General features: G+C 45.8%; 1 protein-coding gene across 1 annotated transcript in view; it reads left to right on the top strand.

Annotated features, from left to right (window-relative positions):
* Positions 1 to 22,237, top strand: part of GLI2 (GLI family zinc finger 2) — a 190,723-nt gene that overhangs the window by 141,687 nt on the left and 26,799 nt on the right. Inside the window, exons 4-6 of the mRNA XM_008638300.2 lie at positions 8,726 to 8,928; positions 10,606 to 10,797; positions 21,152 to 21,353. Coding sequence (XP_008636522.1) covers positions 8,726 to 8,928; positions 10,606 to 10,797; positions 21,152 to 21,353 — 597 coding nt within the window. The remainder of the gene's footprint in view (positions 1 to 8,725; positions 8,929 to 10,605; positions 10,798 to 21,151; positions 21,354 to 22,237) is intronic.

The raw sequence follows: 22,237 nt of genomic DNA, 5'->3' as shown, positions 1-22,237 counted from the left end.
CATATTAGCAGAAACATTAATGCTGGAAGTTGTTGTCCTGGAACAAAGATTCATTTTCCATTCACCCCATGATTTACAGCACATTCCAACCAAGTGATTTGGCTATGGTCTTCTGGCATAACATTGTTTGCCCTTTCCCTGACATTTCGCATATAAAGAAAAGTTATGAGCTTCTTGGGCATTCAAGGTACCAGGAAATGCAGGAGTCTACCTAATTTGTTAACATGAAATTATAGATGTCAGACACAGACTCTGTTAGTTAACATTGGTTAGAGTAATGCTGCAGCCAGTTGATTGTATTACAGTCATGATGAAGAGGAATGGTCTTTTTTTGCTTTTCTGGGATATGACAGGTATGGAGCTAAGGCAGATTTAAAGTGTAATGAATGAATAAGCATTTTCTGTGGTTTGCCTGACTCTTCCACGAGCTGCGTTGCTGTGGTGTTGCTGCCACTGTCTTTCTCTTTCCTCAATGGGTTAGGGCTGTCATAACACGGAAACAGACTTTTCCAAAGTAGTATAGGAATTGTCTTTTAAATGCTAAACCCATCTGTAGCACTTGAATGTTATAATCTTATAAGGGAGAGAAGCCTCCACCCAAAAGTAGCATAGGAAGAAGACACTGGGCAGGGATAAAAAATTCAGATTTCTTCCCCACAAACATACACTTCCATTTGTTTTCCCAAGCCCAATGTCTTCACAGCTACAAGCAAAGTATTCACTTGAAAGTGCTAATATCCTCAACATGTGTCCCAAGGGAAAACACTGAGATGCAGAGAAACAGCTGTGTCACATCCGACACATCTCTCTAACACCCATTTCCCACATCCCCACACCAGTGTTGACTCCTCTCAGATCTCCCTCAGCTCTGCCATCAGGATCTGGTCTGTGTCTACACCTCTCCCCATCTTTTTCCCCACCAATTCCCACCAGACTTGCTCCTTCAATCCACCATGCCACTGCCTAGCCTTCATCCCCTCCCCACCCTGAGCCTGCAGCATTTTGACACCCCAGCTCTCAAATTTTGTGACTATTGGAATCAAGTTCTCGTGTCTGGTGGTTTCAAACTGAAGCTCACATGCCTCCAGGTTTGCACTGCTCCTTAGCTTTGCTTTCTTTCACTGGGTCCTGTACTTCTATCCACACTTTCCTTCATGTCTTTTCTCTCACTTTTCTTCCTTCTCTCCACCTCATCTACCTTCCTTGAAGTTCCCCTTCTTAAAATATGCTTCTTAGCTGAAGGCTTTCATCACTAATCTCTCAAGAAACTATCTTAGAGCCTCATCTGCTGTGCTTTGATTTATTCGTTGTGCAGTTTTTTTGGCAAGTATCTCACAAGAACTGAGCTGGTCATCCTTCTACCTCCATTCCTAAAGAAAAGCTTGTGTGAAGAGGTGGGCTTTCAGAACTTAAATTAAAAGATCATGTAAGTAAGATAATTGGATAAAAAAAGGATATTAGGATCTGAAACAGAATGTTTACTTGCTTTGATGTGCTTTGGGAACATATGTCTGCACAGTGGGTTGTGTGGCTGATTAAGTATGAAACAATCCAAGAAAAAATCACGACTATTAAGCTTAAATCAAAGATCTCTCCCTAAGACACTAATTTGATTTGGGTTTGAAGGTCCCATATCAACCCTAATTTCTACCTTTGATGTCTTGCTTCTTTGTGTGTTGTATAATGGAGGGCAACCTTACTTATAAAAATTTGCGGTTTTCTTCCATTTTAAAAGCAAATATTGTTATTGTTGTTGTGTTGCAGTTGTGGCTACAAATGTCAGCCAAAACTAGACCCATGTTGTGGTAAATGCAGCACAAATGCAATAAGAAACCATATGTGGTCAGGAGAATTTTTAATCTGAGAACCAATTCCTGTATTCAGGCTCCCAACTTTGCTCCTTCCAAAAGTTGCCCCTGTCCCCTCTGAGGCTGCCAACAACCTGCAAGCTTAAAAACATTGTTAACTTATGGTGAAACTTAGATGAAAAAAGGTTTCAAGCTCTAAACCAAAACACTTTTGATTTCATGATTAAAAAATAATATATATCAGGTAAAGTCAAATAGGTTGATTTGTTCTTGGGGTTAGATATTTTAAATTTAGGATTGAAGTCAGGTATGTTCTGGAATGGTCTTTCAAAAGGAGAAATGAAAGATGTTTACACTTTTTTTCCACTTTTAAAACCAAAAATTTTTTTTTTTCACCTGGAGCAAGTATTTTAAATTGACCTCATGTGCTAGAAGTTGCATTAAGTCTAAGGGATGGGAAAAATCATGCAAAGAAATTGTACCTGCCTTAGATTATGATACTGTGTAGACGAAAAACAGAGGAGTCATGTTGGAGACCTGTTCTCGTTGCTCCTGCCATCACTGGCAGAATTTGCTTTGATTTCAGTAGTACAAGATTAGACTGTAGGCATGGCAACTACCACTGCCAATGGATGTGGAGTGGGATTTTCATAGTGTCTACCTAAATCCTTCTCAAGGCACTGCCCAAACCACAAATTCACAAATAAGGGATTTCCTATTCAGAGATTTGTGTCTGTTAAGGCCCAATGGAACTACCACAGTTACCTGATCTGACACCTGTAACACTGGCCATGGGATTCCCCTCTTTAATTTCTACAGTGGGAGAAATTACTATTTCCTACTATTAAAACTCCAAGCCTTGCAGTGCACTTAAGGCCCATCTTTTAGAAAAAACATCTAGTTTTGCTGTACAGTCTTGTTGCAATGCTGAATTTACCAATTCCATCCATAAACCCATCTGATGGGAACTTACCCTTGTTGTTAAGAATATCTTTTAAAACAGATGTTTTATTGTTATAAATCTTTTATTATTATTTTTAGGCTTCCTTTTTAGCTCAAAGACACGTTTGAGGGGAAAAGAGAAAATACAAACTGCATGAAACATGCCCAATAAATTTCTGCAGAAAAGCTGTCACAATTTTTGTCCAGATTCACAATCTCTGTAACATCTTATAAGTGAGAGCATTAACTGCTGAATTAGCAAAGGTAGCTCTGATTTTCTATATATTCATCTTTCTGAATATGAAAAAAAATTATTAACCTTATTTTAGAGCTGAGAAGATACAAGGGAAAAAAAATTACTTGTGCTGTGCATCCTGATGGAGAGGGGGCTGGGAGTTGTCTCTTGAGTCCCCATCCCGATCTCTTTGTAGAGGGACACATAGGCTGGTTCTCCAAGTTGATAGTTTTATATTCGATCATCAGGTCACTTTAGTGGGTAATTATCAACTTGTTGCAGTGCTGGGAGAGCTGGGAAGCACGAGTGATTCCCCATCGCCTCATTACCAGGCTGCCCCGCGCTCCCTGGCAGCGGCTGGGGGGAGAGGCGGCTGCAAGGCAGCTCTGTGCTGCTCCTGCAGCACATCCTCTGCTCTCCGAGCTGAAAAAACGGCAGGGAGGGAAATCTTTGTGAATGATCAAATGCCATGTGAATTTGATAGTCATGGCCCAGGTTTGACCTCTGGAAGTTACCTTGTTTTGAGGGACCTCGTGGGGTTTGATCCTGAGGGTACCGCACAACTGTTGCGACCTCTCGCCCTTCCTGTTGTAAGGGACTTTACATCAGAAATAAACAGAGGTGAAGCTGAGGGGCTGGTGAGAGCTGTTTAGACTGAATCATTTAGCATGAATCCTGGGGCACTTCAGGTTTCCTGTTGAATACAGGTTTGGCATCCCATCCATTCAGTGTCTGCCATGAGAGCAGTCCATTTTTCAGTCATCTATATGGCTCTCCTCCATCTCCTTCAGACAAAAGTGGTGTTCTGGGAAAACAGGACTTGGAAAAATGGGCTAGGAAGTTTTATATAAAACAAAACAAAAGCAAGGGTTTTTATGTGGGGTTTAGAAAGGATTGTTGGTTTTAAGAGCTTTTTTCTTATGGCAAAACTCTACCGGGCTATGGTACTCCTCCCCGTGAGTAGTTCTGTTCCTTGCTTCTATGTCTGTTTAGCAGCTATGCATTTCTTTATTGTAGAACAAAGCAATTGCCTTCAAGTGTCCATATTCCATTAAGCATATGGAAAAGTATTCAGCCCTTTGTTTTCTGCAGAATGAATTTATTTGTCACATAAGTATTAATTTAGACTAGTCATGGAACATTAGTGCTTGATAATTGTCTGCATTTTTCTGGGGTTTCTTTAACTGGTGGAGATATTTCAGAAATGTGCAACTTCTTTAACTGTTACATTCATTGCTGAGTGCCCCTTGCAGAGGCAGCAGACTCACAGCAGTGGCGAGATGCGGTGAGATGTTGCTTCATCTCCGCCACGTAGGATTTTGGGATTGCTGATGCATGTCCACAGAGGGAGAGCAGGAGAAAGACACCCCAAGGCCCTGTTCAAAGCAGCCAGCACAGATTTTGCCAGTCCCTGTGGTTTTCCCTACTCAGGAGCCCAGCCCAGTTCCTCAGAGAGGATGCTGCTCCTCTGCTGTGAGACCATGAGGATTCTTTCTTGGCACTACATCCAGCAGTGGCATCAAAGAAGAGCACCTGCCAGGCTCCGAGGCACACACAGGAACATAGTGCTCTGCCTCACTGAAAACCACAGGCTGAGGTTTCTTTGTCTTGGTTTTCAAAGCAAACTACCAGCTCCTTCCCCCAGACTTTGGGATAAGACTGCAGAGCTTCAGATGAGCTGTCACTCCTTTCAGCAAAACCCAAGAGGCAGGAAAATTAAGCAGATCTCTTTTCCCCAGTGAAGGACTGTTAAGGAGTGACCAGGTCCTGGGAAACCACCAGAAGTCTCCCAGTGACCCACAGGCAGTGTGTGTCTCATCTCAGATGCTGGTATCTCTTCTTCTGCTGATCGTGCTCCTCTGCTGTCATGTGTTACCACTGCCTCACAGTTCTGCTCTGCAGGTAGCTGAAGACAGGGAAATTGCGCCAAGATTTTTGCCCTCCCAGAGGGGTCATCCACTGTTCTGGTAAAGACCTGCTCTCTAAAGCCTTTAGCTGCTTGTATGCCCCCACCATCAGCATGAGGCCCAGCAGCCCTTAGGTGGCATCAGGTAATATCTCTCACAGTTCAGTGTCTCCCTCTGTTAAAGAGCAGCAAAGGAAAAGCCTCTCCTGGGTAGGGGAGGAAATGAATCCAGGCTCATGTGCTTCGTCAGAGATGCAAATTGCTCTACGAGTCCTGAGCATTAATTATAAAGCCTGGGCTTCTCGCTGGAGCCGCGGGGAAAACAGGCCCCTGGCTAACATTAAATTTAATGGCGTTTGGACACCCAATTCCCTTAGCCTATTTGAAAACCAGAATCCCACTTTCTCCAGATATACATGTGGTCCAGTGAAATCCCTCATCCCACTGCAGACAGCAATGTTTTTATAATGTTGTGTTCAGCAAAGCCAAGAGCTCTCCCTCAGGTGGTGGGGTGCTTTCCTCATGCTATCTGTGGGATCCAGGAAAGAAGCATGGATAGCAGAGGTCTGGTCAGGGAGCTCTGTGGACAGGCTGAAGAATGCAGCTCTGTCACCGTGGTTTCGTTGCATGGGCTGGTTCACCACACCAAGCTGAAGGTTGTCCCACTGCAGGGTGTGGGGCATGGGCATGGAGAGTCCTGCATGCCCTGGATGTGAGCTGGGCATGGGGACAGAGCTGCCTTCCTCCAGCACTGCTTCATCTCTCATTCACTGCCTCTAAAGAGCAGGATGTGATGGTTCTCCTCTGCAAGGAGCAGACCTGTGAGGATACAGCTGCCTCTCACTGTGTAGTTGCAATGCCAGTGTGATGGCTCAATGTGGGACATAGGAATGAGGTAAGAAAAAATGCAACATGGAAAAAAGTGGGAAAAAAATTCAAACCTTTGGGGAGTTAGGAGCAGAGGATCCCCCTGGCTGAGTGAGTTGTTCCTGGTAGGCATCTCCAGGAAGCCACGTTATTTTGCAATTTGCTGTGCTATGGGATGTTGTTTTGCTAGAATTGTAGGTGTACAACAGTGAGAGGTGATATCTGCCTGGGAGGGCTCACAGGAGCCAGACCTTGATGGGAGTATGGCTGTCCTAGTCCACAGATGGAACAATGAGCAAGGACAGGCTTTAAGCAGAGCCATAAGGAGCTGCCTGCTCTCTAGCCCAGTCTTTGTGCACAGGGCCAACTTCATGTTCAAACACCAGCTGGGTTTCCAGCTGCATGCATTTTGGGGAAATTCTTGATCTTTTTCCCAGTGTTACCTCTTTGTACAGGGTGGAGTTTTCCTATTCTGAAGGATTCCAGCATTTCTGCCTAATTTAGCACAGAGAAAATGAACAGCAAACCCTTCATATTGTTATACGCATTTTAGATGTCGGCCTCACAGTTTGATCAGCAGAGGCTCCGAAGGCTCGTAAACCTGGTAATACATAGTTCCAGGACTGCATCAAAGAAGTTCACAACCCTTTTGGGAGAAGCTGTGAGTACTGATGAAAGAGGGAACTTATTGTATATGTAAGAAAACTTCTTTCATGGCTTATGTATTAAGGCAGGCTCTGTGGCCCAGGGAAGATTGGGGCTGCTTTTAATTTACATCGCCCCTCACTTATATTAAGTCTTCGTCAGAAGAAAAATTAGTCAGATGTTTTCTTAATGACATCATTTTTTTTAATCCTGTTTCATTTTTTCCAGATGAGGCGGTGGAGATTATTAGAAATGAATTGAAACTAAATCTGGAACAGAGACTTTGATTCACTTCTCCCTCCTCCCCGGTAGAAATAAATTGGTCGGCTCCGTGCTCGGATGCCTTTATTAGCAGCCTCGACAGAAACCAGCCCCAGCGGCCTCGGCTGCAGCTTCCTGAGCTCGCCGCCGCCACGGCTGATGTCATGGCGAGAGGCACCGGAGAGTGACTTTGGTCACCCCATAATTTTGGTAATGGAAGGCCATGGCAACACAGGTGGGGAGGTTATGAGGTCTGAAATAGCAATGCCATCATCAGTTTGTCTTTCAGTGTCATGAAAGAAAACAGGGTCGATGCTGGTGGGTGTTCCTCTGGCAAAACCCCGGCCTGGGTCTGATGAGCTACCTGTTTTGGTGGCTGTGCATCTCCACAGAGCCTTTATGTGTGATGGGTTTTCACTGCCTGGTATTTCATGCCACTGAGCCACAGTGTGTATTGCTACAGGAAAGTACTTTGAACTATAAATATTTCAGAAAGCATTTAATTTACTACCCATCAGCAGAAAGTGTTCAAAAAGCCACAAGGTTTACTAATTTATCGGAAAGACAGAGAAACACACAGAAGATCAAACAAAGACAAACATGCTCGTTAAACTGCTGAATAAGTATGCAAAGCTTGTATTACATTTCTGTGTGGTTTTGTTGATATGCAAGTATTACAAATAAATTGAAATACACCTGAACTGTTGATAAGGCAGGGTGGGACTGAGATCCTGAGCTGCTGGTGGTGTGTCGAAACTGCTCAGACCATCATGTTTGTAGTCTGTGCATGGAGAGACAGATCTTACATGCACTCACTAATGGCATATTTGGATAGTCTTAGTGAAGGGCCTTTGTAATACCCTCCCTTAGATCAGCCCACATCCCAGATCCCTGACCTCCAAATCCCTGTTGTCTTCTGTGCCCAGGGTGCAGCCCCCCAGGGTGCACATCCATGTCCCTCAGCTTTGCCAGAGCACCCAGCCAGGGACGAATGCTGTCCCTGGTGTGACCTGTGTGTCAACACCAGCTCTGCTTCCAGCAGTCTGTGAGTACAGAGGGAGCTAATACAAAGCAGATTTTGCTCTTTTGTTTTGCCTAATGACAGGTCTGCCTCATTTAGTTTCTAGCTCAGATTTTCTGCTTCTCAGGTCAGGGTGAGTAACTTTTCCTCCTTTGCACCCTCTGTGGTTTGTCTAAGACGCTGGAGGGTACAGTAGGGCACGTGTCTGGGAGAAGTCTGCAGACTTGCTCTTCCATCCTTTTTCACCCTTCAAAAAACTGCTTAAGCAGTGAAACACGCATGTGACTTACTTTTGTTACCTGCTGAATCCCCCAGCATTTACTGACTTTATTCTCAGGTAGCACTTGGGCTGAGGAAGATCTGAGGGATTTAAGAGAGGCGGCCCCCAGAAAGCATGCAGTAAAACCTCTCATGAACTTTTGCCCTCTGAACCATACCACCAACCTGTCAAGGAGGTTTGTGCTGGCCGTGATGGATGCAGGAGGTTGGGCTGCTGCGCCGGCACGGGCCAAGCCACGCGTGCTGGGCTGAGCAAAGCACAGCTCAAGATCGCATAAGTTCTCCTTGCAGCATTTCCATCCTTGCACAGACTGCCCTGTCCAGGGCTTTCTGCATGTGGCAGCACTAAACATCTGGATATCCAGGGGCAGTGAGGAGTTTGCAAACCCCAGGTTTGCTTCAAATATCTTTGTGTGGCTAGCCTCCCTGTGCAAGGAGGTGGGGTGGGATCTCTAGCACAGGGTGTGTTCCATGCCTGCTCTATGTGCAGGCACTGCCTAAAGCAGCTCATGCTCCTTTCCACAACAGCCCAGCTGGGGTGAGCCACCTTGCACAAATACATATTTAGTGCAATATTGGTTCGTGTCCACGGGAAGTTTGGGAACTTCAGACTCTGCATATGCCAAGAAGGGAGGGTTTTCCCACTATGCTTGAACTCCTCTCTTGGGGACGAAGGTAGTGGGGCAGGACAGAGAAGGGTGGCAAGCAGCTTTGTCTGCTCTGGGTGGCTGTAAGTGACAGCGTGTCTGTTTCCTTCCCAGGCCTCCTCCTCTGAGCGGCAGCCCCGTCATCTCCGACATCTCCCTCATCCGCCTGTCTCCGCACCCCGCCGGGCCTGGCGAGTCGCCCTTCAGCCCACCACACCCCTACGTGGCACCCCACATGGAGCATTACCTCCGCTCTGTGCACAGCAGCCCCACACTCTCCGTCATCTCTGCTGCCAGGGGCCTCAGTCCTGCCGACGGTAAGACACTGTGCTACTGGTACTGCAGCGATTTTGTAGCTCACCAGAACTGAAATTCCCTAAAACCCGGGGATTTACAGCTGCAAAGGCTCCGCAGCTGCTCTCTGAAGTGGGAGAGCTGTCTCTTTTTGTTTTCTTTTTTCCCCTTTAACTACACATTTGTTTTGCATCATCGCACTGAGAAAGCGGAGCGTGAGAATAGCTATTACTGCTGGATCATATTATAAATATTTTGCTTAAAGTACGTTCCTTTCTGCAGCACTCTCTTTCTCTCTTAGGAGCTTCCCTGTTCTTATGTCTCTACTGGGAGCCCAGCTTTCCCCAGAGAGGGTCACAGTTGTTCTGGCTGCCTGACCTGGCTGAGACTGATGTTGCAGGGGAGACAATGCCAGCTGGGTTAGCCCCTGTTGGCTTTGTGTCTGGGGTCAGGGTGGCTCCTGAGTGAAGGCAAGGGGCCATACTTTCTTCCTCCTTACTCCTGAGCTGCCCCACAGCAGTCTTCAGGGAAGGTGAGGATGTGTGGGAAGCTGGCTCTGGGTGCAGGCAGAGGTGATCATGCTCTCTGAGCCCTATCAGACCCCACGTTGGGGAGATGGGGACAAAGAAATCCAATAGGGAAAGGGGAAAATGCACGACACAGCTTCCACTTGGCAAGGTGTAAGTCATGCCTTACTTCCTCAGAAGAGCTTCATTACACAGTTGCAGGTGGCTCCTCAGTGCCCAGGGAAGCTGGGCTTTGGGGACTTGGTCTCTGCATGCCCAGCAAACCCAGCATGCTTTGGCTCCTAAGCTGCTGCAGGGGCCAGCGGCCCTTCAACACTGCAAAGCAAAGGGCACCAGAGAGCAACAAGGCCCCTGGATTAGTATCTGGCAACATGAAACTATCTTGTATGACTAAAACAACATCACTATAGTGATGGGGACATGCATATGTCTTCTTCCCTCCCCTAAAAGGTCATCCAAATTCTCAGGCACCCACCACAGAGAGGTCTGATGGGTGGTGCATGGGTGCGTTCTGCCCTGTCCTCTCCTTCCAAAACCAGTTTCATTGTTTGCTGCAGAAGAAAGGCATTGTGGTTTGGGTTGCTTTTCTTTTCCTCTCTTTTTTTTTTCTTTCCTTGTTTAAGGTGGTGGTAAATAAGTTAATGGGGCAAGCGGGTGGGGAGGCAGGTTTGAAAAATTACAGCTGGGAGAAAGTGAGTGTAATTGGCTTTGGCAGCCAAAATGGTTTTATGCTGCCAGACACTAAACCTAGCTCTATGCATTAGACCTTGGCTTTAATTTCCTCACGCTGCTATCGGGAACTGGGCTGCATTTGTCTTTCCTTCCTAATAGGCAGGGATGTTAATGCTGACAGGGTTACTGCTGTCGGCAGCCTGGGCCCTCTCCCCCCTCCCAGGGGTGCTGGCTGCGTCCAAACTGGAAGATTATTAGAAGGGGGAGCGAGAGATTGTTTATAAATTTGCGGAAATGGAGGAATGCAGAGGCCCCAGCCTGGTCTCCTTTGTCCGCAGAAGCACGCCCAAGCACACGTCACACGCGCCCTACACGGAGCCGTGCGGCTGGGGCTGGCGGGGGGCGCGGGGGGAGACGGGGCCACCAACGTCAGCTCCGAGGTCTAACACTGCGGTGGGAACCTTCTCCCCATGTTTCTCTCCTCGCCTGCGGCTCCAACAGTGGCTCATGAGCACCTGAAGGAACGAGGCCTCTTCGGGCTGCCCCCACCACCACCGGGAGCCAACCCTGCTGACTACTACCCCCAAATGACGCTGATGGCTGGCCACCCAAACCCCTATGGGGACCTCCTCATGCAGGGCGGGGGAGCAGCCAGCACAGCCCACCTCCACGATTACTTCAGCCCCGTTGATGGTGAGTAACAGCTTGGGTTCTTCCTGGCATGGCTGAAATTTTGGGGTAGATGGATGGAACTGCCCTCCAGTTGAAGGTTGCTTTATGTGGTCACTCTGCCCTGCTGTAACCTTTGGGTGCTGCAGTATAATTTTTGGCTTAAAAGGTCACCTCCTTCCATAAATATATATAAAATAATCATAATTTAAAATATGTACATCCTGGTCTCTTAGGGAGGATGGCATGGCTGTGGCATGGCTGTCGCATATGTAGGAGATAGGCTGGTCCAGCAAGCTGGGCATTGCTGCTGTCCTGCTGCACTGACCATGGGGGACCAGAGCATGCCTGGGGACAAGCTTCATCTACAGCTCCCCATCCCACTCTGTGTTTTGACTGCTTGGTGTCTGGGGTGAAGGCGGGCCATGTCCATGCCTAGCCATGCTAGGCCCAGTGGACTTCTCATCTTGGTTGGGACCTCTCAGGTCTACAAGGAGAGAAAATATCTGAACAGGGAGACACGCTGGAAAGAATATAATAGTACTTTGTGCAAGGAAATACAAAAAAGCAGGAACGTGGTATTTCTGATAGCATTGGGTGTTACAAACCCAGAAAGCTCTTGCTCCTGGCTAAATGAAGAAGAAACAGAATCATGTTAGGCACTGCAGTGCTGAGTCACCCCTGTGGCCTGACTGCTGCCCTGGGAAGAGACTATCTGGAAGCATATATGAGGTCTGAATGATTTTTAGAGCTGTTAGAAATGTCTTTCCTTTCATTTCATGCTACATTTTGCAAGAACTGGGGTTGTCAGATATTACAGAGGGCAGTTTGGGGATTATTTCTGCTGCAAGAAGGCGAAGTCTCAGCTCAACTTTCAGATTCGGCGTCTGTTTCCTGGGATGTCTTTGGATTTGCCTGTGGACCATTATAATTTTTGGAGTGGAGATCTGCATCATTTCATTACCGCTTCAAAGTTTCTGTTGTTGAGCTTTTAAGATGAAAGACTTTGTGGTCTTGCTGCTTCATAAAGCGACTGGCTTAGAATGATAAAAGCTGTTCTGGCTGTTCAGTGATGGGAGTTTACAGATATTTCTAATGGAAAAACAGTTTCTCATCTGCAGCTGCTGTGGAAGCTTTACCTGAACATTTTATGCTGACAATTCCTAGATTAATTTGGAATGTGGTTCCCAGTTTGAAAGAGAGAGCACATGCTCCTTGGTACCATCCTGCCCTCTAACACTCAAAATATATCTCAGGCTTCTCTGTTACAAAGCAGCTGGTCAGTAAGACTGCTCTGTCTTCCCTCCCAAGGGTTAATGCCTGTGGTTATAGCAGATGGGTGCAAACGAGCCCTGCCAAGTTCTCCTCGGGCTCATGAACAAGACTCCTTCCTCCTTGCCTCCTTATTAGTCCATCTCTGACCAGCAGTGCCTCACTGAAGTGCCAGATAAACAACCAGTGAGGGAGGCAAACACAACTGTTTTCATGGTGGTACAGGCTGGCTCCCAGCACACCAAGATGCTCATCCTTTGGTTTGCTGAAGATCAATCTTTATCTGAGGTACTGAAATACTCCCCTTGGCAGAAGACTCTCATACTGCTGCCTTCTCCTGAAAACAACTCTACAGTGAATCATGTATCAAAGGTCTCGGTTTCATGCAGCCAAGCTCATAACCATGATTCACTGCAGAGCCAGGGCTCACCAAGCATTTATTATGATCTTTTGGAAAAGCTTTGTTGGTGATTAACTGGAAAGCCTTTTCTGGGCCTTCGCATGTTCTGCATGAGATGGAAACTTTCAAATATTACGAGAATGTGACATGAGACACTACTTTTTAAGAATGTGTAAAGGAGCACCAGTCCAGTACCAGTCTCTGGTCCACGTGCCTGCATTTATCCATCACCCGGAGAAAAGACAGAATTTTACATTATTAAGGCAGAGAGTAAAATGGATGGCTCTGAAATGCTGGATGAAGAGCCAGTGTCTCCTTCTCTTTTTAGAAAGTTATTTCAAAAATTTAAATCAGCAGGGCCTAAGTAAATAGTTGAACAGATAATTTAATAAAGCATCCTCTTATGGTGTTTTTCTGAGACAAGAATATCAGTAGCATGCATAAACCCCCAGTGAGTCACCATCTCACTGCATCTGTCATTCAGAGAGCCCTTTTCTTCCCCGGGAGCCCAGGAACATAGAAACTTTACAAGAACTAGTTTGCTAAAAAAGCAGGTGGCTCTTGTTAAACCACATGCAGCACCATCATTCATCTGTGATAACACTGGCACCTGCAGAAGAAAAAGCAGGAGATAAGCATATATTAATTGTGGCCTATTCAGTATCACGTCACTTCCAGACATCTGCAGGCTGGTCCATGGGAGCAAAGGACACTGGGAATGGTAGCTCTTCCACAGACACATACCTGGGCCTTTCTGGCTCCTGTAATTGCATTTCTTGGAGAATTTCTCTGTGTCTTCATGGTTTTTGTCAGTGTTTTTCATTCCATCATGTGTCTAAGGTCAGGAAAAATAATAGGATAAGCTGGAGCTTGTTGGTGCCAACCCTGTGCCAGGGCTGCTGAATGTTCACATGGTGACTAAGCTGGGCTGCTGGGCTGCCCAGAGCTGCATCTCTACTGGGTTTTCAGTGTGCAGCTAGAAGTAGTTAAATCACTGAAGTAGACCACATTGAAGTTCTACGTACCAGACTGCTGGGGTGTTCAGGCCAGTTCCAGTGGAGACTAAACAACCCTTCAATTAGTTCTCCTGTTCCATTTCCTCATCCAAACAGGGACTTGAAATCCAGGAGTGGAGTTTGAATCCAGGCTTAATCCCATTTTCTGGAAAGCCTACACTTTCAAATCAAAAATTAATCACTTTCCAATGTCATGGTGTTGCTGATGGAGTACATTTGATAGTATTTACAGGTTCTAGTCACCAGATCAAAACAATCTTTTGCATTTCTTTTTTAGAAGTAGTGCTACACGGTGGATTATTCCAGGTGATGGAGTGGTTGCGCAAGAGCATCCCTGGGGCAGGAAAGACTGGTGGGGAACACAATGACCCTGGAGATGGCTACAGCTTTCTAAGCATGTTTAGTACTTCCAGCTGTTTTTTTCCCCCTAGGCGTAGGGGTTCCTGTGACTACTCTCAGCCCTTCAGGAGAAGCCATTTTCTCTCAGGAGGAGTGTATCCATACTGACTCAGTGCTGCTGCTGTTATAGCCTGTACATCAGCAGATCTAAAAGTGCTGTACAAAGCAAAGCCATTCCATCACAAAGGGAAAAGAAATCAGTGAGTGGAATAGTGGTAGCTTTAGGAACAAGATCCAGATCTTTGGAATAAGATTCTTATGGCCAGGGTGAAAATTAAAGATCATCTTTAAATCCATCACTTTGAGCAAGCATTGAGACTGTGATTGGTTGACCGTGCTGAGTCAGGGAATGGGGAAAAAGCATCTTGAGTGGAAGTTAGGTCCAGGGTAGTCCCTCATGTCCGGAAGGCTGTATAGACATGTTTGTGCAACAGTTACCAACAGCAGGGATGACCCTGCAGTGCTGTCATTTTGTTCAGTTCTGGAGCTAGAGGGGGAATCCCTGCCCTGGTTTTTGCTGCCTGATGCTAGATAGTCACAAATGTCTTGATTCACAATCAGCAGTTTAACTGGCAAAAGGCTTTGTTCAGCCCAGCATAGCCAGCAGGCCAACAGCTGGCACAGTTGCCTGGGATGTGGGCAAGTCATTAAGCAGGACTTTATTTCCCCAAATCAAACAGTGATTCAGCTTCACCAGCCTCTTTCAGTCAGTGTTGTTGGAGCCTTTCTGCTTGAAGGAAATTATTTAATAGCCAGCAGGGTAAGGAGCAGGGCTGGCAGTGCAGCCTGGTGGTGACTGCAGTCGGCAGGCACGTGGCCGGGAGAGGTGAGCTCAGGACTCTCTCCAGCAGGTTCATGTGGAGCAACTACACAGGACAAAAGCAGAGAGCTGAGCCTCATGGTGACCTAGATAGGAAGTGCTTCCCCTGGGGCTGGAGGGACCAGCAGCCCTGGGTTTGCAGGCTGGATGTGTTGGATCACAGATGACTTCCAAAACAAGCCCGCTGTTGGCTACTCTGGGTAGACGGCGCGCTCTGTAGTCGCTTCCTTAAAAACTCTCAAAGACTTATTTTTTTGTTGTTTTCTTTGTCCCAGCATAGAATGGAAACTTGCTGAAATCTCAGAAAAGGTTCAGAAAGCGGGAAACAATTTCCCACCCATTTCTAGCCAGCAGTGCTGTTTTTCTCCCCAGAAAAATATGTGCAGAAGAGAGAAGAAGTCCCAGAGCACCCCTTAAGTGCTGTGTCTGGAATCCTGCTGCACTCTGGTTTCTAAAGAATTCAATTTACATATGCAAGTTGGGTCGACTAAACAGTTACCTTGTGGATTGGGAGTAGAAGAATGCAGCCTTGTCTTTCAGTGAGGATTTGAGGGAAGCATTAGTATTCCTTGAACTGCAAAGTTGACCGGCCTGGGGAGGGAAGAAAGAAGGGTCCCAGGACAATGTCTGGTGCCAGAACAAATGTCCAGCATCTGCTGCAGTCTAAAAAAGAGGTGTGTTGCCTCTGCAGAAGGAGAGAGGGGAATAAGGAACTGGTTACAATAAGAATGTTTGTAGTTTATTGCTGCTTATCGATTAAGGGACTATCCTGTGTTTTTATGGGGCCCTTGGATTTAATTTGATGATGGGAGTGGGATGGGGGGGGATATTTCTGTACACTTTGGATGGAGTTTTCTTGGTGAATGGTGAGGAAGAGGGACCATTTTGATAACACTGTATTTATCCTGGGGCTTGGCCAGGAGATGCAGGGGAAGCAGTGGCTCTGGCTGGGTTTCAGTGAGGCGGGAGGAGGGCAGGCAGGGTGCGAGCCATCTGCAGCCCATGTGCCTTACAGACTCGTCTGTTAGGGAGCAGATTCCCCTGGTGACCCTGTACAGTTGAGATCACAGCAACATGTTTGTCTGTAAAGAGTTTCCTTACCCTGAAGATTTCCTTACCCTGAAGGAGCCTCGAAGGAGCTCCCACTGAGTGCCTGGCGTTTCCTTTCAGGAGGCTTTGCTGCCACTGTTTCTAGTGTGACATAAGGTCTGACTTCTCCCTCCAGAAAAAAACATCTCTTGTAAAATCCGTCTGGCCCACGGCCACAGAAGTGGTCGGAGCAGGAACCTCTGCTCCCACATCCCAGGTGAGTTGAGGTCTCATCCTGCCTTTGGTCACTGGGATCAGGCACAGGAGTCAGTCCACAAGCTGCCATGTGTAAGAGCTGACCATTTGGTCATCACTGACCTGTGGATTAATCTAAATTTGGGAGGAGTATCCCAGTTTCTGAGCAACTTGTGGATGTGATAATTCATAGGCACCACAGGAAAGTGCCAAGGATACTCTTGCCTTCTAGCAAAGAAATCTGGACTTTCCTCCCAGCTGGACTGGGCTGGGACATTTGGCAGACACTGCCAATGTCACTCGAAAATTCAGCCTTGAATTCTTGCTAGTTTAGAAATTAGATGTTTAAACACACACATCCCAGGGGAGAAATGGCTTTTGGTTGTGAACTGTGGCATTTACATTTACCCTGAAAAGATAGTGCCACTGTAAAGTCAGGAACTTTTCTACTGAAAAGTTACTCCAGGCAGTTTTGAAAGATTTCCTAAAATATGTGAGTTATATTTATTCTCTAGCATGTAGACCAGAGCCCGTGACAGTCACTGTATCGGGGTCTATGTGTGAAATGGTAAGGAAAAGCCCATGCACAACAGTTAAAACACTCTAAAATGTATCTGGAATTGACTTTTTGTAAGGAGAGGCACCAGGGTCAAAGGCTTATGGTAAGTTTTTTATTGTCCTTCATGAGCTGCCATCCACAATGCTGCCACCAATGCCCAAAGCTTTGGGCTCAGCCTGTGCTGTACCCTTCCATTCACCAGTTCACTTCTCCTCCTGACTTGGGAGAGAGAAGGGGACAGTCTTTTGGCTTAAAAGTTCCTGTGTCTTACTCCAGGCCAAAGGATATTTTTGTTGCTTGAAATCTTAAACAGTTTTATTTCTAAGCAGGTATCTTTAGCTTTTGAAAAAAATAAAAAGGAAGTCGGATTTTCACATTTAGAGCTAAGTTTTTTAATATACACCTAAGAAATAAAACCCAAGATGTTAGTATGTGCATAAAAACGGGTGCGCCAACATTCTATGTTTTCAAAGTGCGAAAGAGTTAGTTTGAAAGTAAAGATGACATACCTCAAATAAGCAAGTCTCTAGGTCAGCTTTTAAACTCATAGTTATTCCACATTCCAAAGTCCATGGAAAGCATCTGCTGACTTTAATAGATGTTTTTTCAAGACAGAACGTAGAAGTAGCAGATACAGAGCAGCCACCACCTACCTTGAGGATGCTGTAAAAGGTACTTGGCTGGAGACACTATCTAACACCAGAGGAGGCAGCAATACAGAGGTCTCATGAAGTTATCTTTTTTCTTGTTTTGCTGCATGGGCTTTGGCCTATCATTTCTTTGTGGGCCTGGGTGACAAAAAAGAGGTTTTTCCATATCTCAGTAGGATTCAAGGGAAAAAAACCTGAAGGTAAGAAGGATTTCCATCTGAGGTAGAGAGGCACAGAGAAATTAATTTTAAAAACTGAAGTACTGATAGAGGACTGGAATGAATTTTGAAATAATCTCCTACATTTATTTCAATGTGTGACTGTTTCAAATTCATGTTAGCCTATGATGATTTTAGGTTTCTGAACACAACAACTTTCAGAACAACAGAAAAAATGCCAATTTTTTTTTCTGTATAGGAGTGTTGAAGGGGGCTACTCTGACAGTTTGGGAACTTGCCCCAGCATGTTTTCCAAACATCAAAAAATTCTTTTAACTAGCCCTGTTCATTCTGAGAAGTCAGCAATTTTGAAAGGGGAGGGGAGAGAGGACTGTTAGTGATAAATGTTCCCAAAGCTTTCCATCTGTGTGTCTGAAAAATGGATCCCACCTTTAGCTACCTCTCTGGGCACAGACCCTTCTAAAGCAGTTGTTTGAGGTTTTTCTTTTGGAACAACACTGAACTTCAGGCAGCAGGGGACTTTGCTTATGTGGCTCAGTGGCTGTCAGTCAGCCTGTGCTGAACACCTTGCTATGTACAGCTACACAAATGCTGACCAGTGCTACTGCCTGGTACCATTTAACATTTGTACTCCATGTCCTCAGATCAGGAGATTCAGGTCAGGCAAACTTTATTATTTAGAACAATCCCAGTGTTGTTAATCTGCTTTTGAATAATAATTTTGAAAAGGTTCTCTCTTCCTAAATGCACTAGTGAGCATTTCTTCACATGCTTAAACTCCTTTTCCGTTTCCCAGACGATTCTCTTCCCAGGCACCTTGGGCAGGCTGTCATTAAGAAGAGAGGAATTGTTCATCCATAGAATGATTTTAGGTCACAGCTTTCTGTGGAAGCCCGCAAGACCTAAGAGACTTTTGTGTAAAGCATGAGCCCAACCTATTGGATCTGCTATCAAACATTTCAGATAGCCCACAGTACCTGCAGGATCTAAATTAGACTGGACACTAACGCAATGCATATTACTGGTTTGGGCTGGAGAATTCCCAGGCGAGCTTGAAAATCTGACAGCTTCCCGCAGAGTTTTACATGGGGAAAAAACTACATACCTGTGTGCAGCAGGGAGGGGTGCCCACGTCGTCTGCACTGCTAAAACCCAGGTTTCTGTTGGACATCAGGTCTTCTTCCCTCTGAAAATTAATGGAAACCAATGGCTGATCCAGCATTGTGGGCATAAATCATGTGAAGGAACAGCGAGAAATGAGTACAAGGCTTTTCTTTCTATTTAGTAATTTATCAAGGGAAGTGGCACATTAATAAACAGATCTCCCTTGAGATGTGGGAGTAACAGAGATAAATATGACTGTCAAATCTGGCCTGCTTCCTTCTGTTAGAGAAGGAGGAGACTGTGGGAATGCAAATGCAGGAAACAGTATCTATATCTGGAAAGACACATATTATTTGTAGGACAGAAACACTGACAACTCATCTGAGATGGGGCCCCATTGCACTTGGTGCAGTACGTACAGAATAAAATACAAGCCCTGTCTAAAGGAGCTCATCTAAATAGATGACACTGGGAAATAGGGACACAGAAAGAAGCAGCAACTTGCTCAAGGAGGTGTGGCTGGGAACGACTGGGAACAGCACCCAGGCCTTTCCAGGTTGTGGTGCAGGTTCCTTACGGCCAGAGGACCATTATGATCTGAACACAAGCAATCTTCATGTTGTTTCATCCAGGGCTCTGGCAGGGCTCAGATTTCAGGAACCAGATGTGAAGTTTGGCAATTCTCCATTTCAGCCCTTCAGGCCAACCTTTGCTGAGGGAAGTTCATTTGCTCAGTTTGGTTTTGTCTGCAGTGCCTCTCCAAAGTGGCTGCATCTTTTCCAGCTTCCAAGGAAGTGCCACTCAGGGCTAGAGTCTTCCAGCTGCAAGCACTAGGGAAGTTTGAGCCCAGTCCCTCCAAATCATGGGACAGCTTTAACACCCATGAGGTGGTTTTTGTAGACTGCTGCGCTTTCTGTTTGCTGCCTGATCTTTGATCCATGTTTTCTAGTGTCTTTCTGCCCCGTGAGGCTGCACAATGTAATTATACAAAATATTATAAGAATGTGTTCAACATACATGCAACAATCTGATTTTTAGGAGAAATTCCCAATATTGTCAGTATTGCAATAAAGGCATTGCATCTTGAAGCTTCTTAGGTGTAGGACAAAAGTCAGAAGAGTGCTTGGTTCAAGTACCGACTTAGCCTTGGATTTCCAGTGGGACGTTGGGCAAGTCATTTATCTTGTGCAATGAGGGTCATTATGGGGACTAAGAGGATGGTGATACTAAACCCCATTGATTACACAGCACCCAGACATGGTAGTGACAGAGCCACTTTGGTGCACAGGCGAGTCATGTGGAGACTGCAGCTCAGCCACTGGTCTCAGGGAAATGTTGACACAGACTTCTGTGAGCCAACGCAAATCAAGGAATTGTTTGATCACACTGGCAGAATATATTTTACCTCCTTCTACATCCCATTCACCCTTTCACATACCAGCACTGTCATCAGGACGGAAAGTTCATGCTCTTACAAAGTGCAAGGTTTGTACCTGATGGTGTTCAACCAAAATCAGTGCCTTCAACTAGCTAGAGGGAAATAGCTCATATTTCCTGTCTGGGTAGTCTAGTGTTTTATTCACGGTGTGTAATAGGATATACTCATAGTACACTTTCTAGGGAGACCACCACTGGAAAAGTCAGGTGGTGATACATTGCTGTGCTCATCAAGGGAAGGAGCTGGAGCAGCTGAGCCCTCCTGCACCCCTGGGTGGATGGCAGGGATTACCAACCAGGACCCATTGCCAAGTGCTATATTTTACCCTTAGAATTTTGTTTTTTTTAAATTCACAATCCAAACAACTGCTTGCTTTGGAGGGATGAGTCATTCCAGGCAGGGTTTCGATCTGGTACGATGGTACTGGGGAAGGTTGTGATATGGCCCATCTGCAACTCCTGTCTGTGCCACCCCAGAGATCTGCAGGTGGGTCAGGCCTGGGCAGAGTTTCCTTTGGGTGAAGTCAGTCATTCCAGTTAGCAGTGCCGAAACACCGAGGGATGCCAAACTTGTACAGTAGTAACCCATCATGTATTGCAGATCCATAAATGGGCCTGGCAGGGTTGGAAATTACTTCATGCCTGAATGATTGACAATTGCTAATAGGGTCCAGGCACTGGCAGGTCCCCTCGGAGGGGGAGAGCTTGAACTTTGTGCCTGAGCTGCCAAATTGCTTTCCTTAAAACTCTTAATTTACTTTCAGGGTTTCTGGAGCCTCGCCTCCTTCATTAATTGGATGGTCAGCATTGTGCTCATGCTCATTTGGTTTCCGTTCCCCCCGCACGCAGGCACACACTCACCATTTGCAATGGTCTCCCCAGCTTGGATGTGCAGCTCCCCGGCCTGCTGCTCCTGACACCGAGTCAACGGGCACGGCTGCACTCATGGAAACCTTGTAGGGCTTTCTCTCTTTTAATTTTAAGTTAATTTAGTGCCTATGAAAGGGGGTGATGGACAGGATTCTGTACACCTGAGGACAGCAAAGCAAGCAGGCGCTCATGGTGCTGCCTGACCCCTGTCATTCAGCACCCAGAAGAGAGGAAACCTCCCATCAAAGGGCAGTTGGTCCCTGCACTGCTCCTGGGTCCTGAACATCCCACAGCAGTCATGAGTGCAGCAGTTCTCAGGACTTCCAGCCCGTCTGCAGGAAGGGAGCAGCCCACTGGTCTTGTCTGACAAAATCTCTCTTTCCTGCAGTGTCCCGGTTTTCGAGCCCACGGGTGACTCCAAGATTAAGCCGGAAACGAGCCCTGTCTATCTCCCCGCTCTCTGATGCCAGCATTGATCTCCAGACAATGATTAGGACCTCCCCAAACTCTCTTGTGGCATATATCAACAACTCCAGAAGCAGTTCAGCAGCGAGTGGCTCCTACGGCCATTTATCTGCCGGGACGATCAGGTAAAGCTCTGGGATCAGCTCCATTCAGCTGAGGAACCATCCCCACGAGAGAAAGGATGATCCTCCAGCAAGGGGCACCTTCCCTTCCTCGCAACCTCTGCTTTTGTGCATCAGGGCTGTGTAGTGTAGTAATTCAAGGCCCCCATCTGGTTTTGCATGTGGAAGGGTATTTCGTGGCATATGGGGTGGGGTTTTTTTGGCTGGATTGGGGTTATTGGCTACCACATTTCCAGTAATTACAGTATGATCATGCCTCCCCACAAGCAGAAACAGATAATAAATTTATCTTAAAAAATGTTCATTGTGAGCAGTTGGACTGGTTAAGAAACACTTCGATTTAAGAGATTGCCCCAAAGTATTCTCCAAATTATTGGCCCACATTCTTAGAAAAAATGTTGCCTGGGTGGATAGAAGAGCCTAATTCTAAAAGTGTATTTAAACCAAATCTAAACCCTTGAGTCAAGTTTTGTTCAAATCTTAATTAAAAAGCACTTACATTAGGCAGCTGACTCTTGTCAATTCCTACTGTGATTGCTTCACCCAAGTTTCACAATGTTATTATTCTTTTTATTACTTAACTGTTAAAAATGTTAGATCTAATTAACACTGATGTTGCAAAGCAAGGGTTATAAAGATTATGCATGCTTAAAACTTGTGGGGGAAAACAGAGATGTTGTTATTAATAAGTGTAACATTAATTATGTAAGTTACTTTATCCAGCAGCATAATTTAGAAACTGACTGTAAAATCAAACATAAGGCTGACTTGAACACATTGCAACTTCTTATCTGGTAATCATATTTTTTATAGTCTTTTTACCTGTCATCATTAGCTACACATACCTGTAGCATCTTAACTTATACTCAGATATTAAGAGTAATGTC

This window comes from Corvus brachyrhynchos, unplaced genomic scaffold (genome assembly GCF_000691975.1).
Source record: "Corvus brachyrhynchos isolate BGI_N302 unplaced genomic scaffold, ASM69197v1 scaffold126, whole genome shotgun sequence".
In the NCBI taxonomy this organism is placed as follows: Eukaryota; Metazoa; Chordata; class Aves; order Passeriformes; family Corvidae; genus Corvus; species Corvus brachyrhynchos.
Note: the sequence above shows the minus strand (reverse complement) of the source record. Positions and strands in the feature narration are given on the sequence as shown.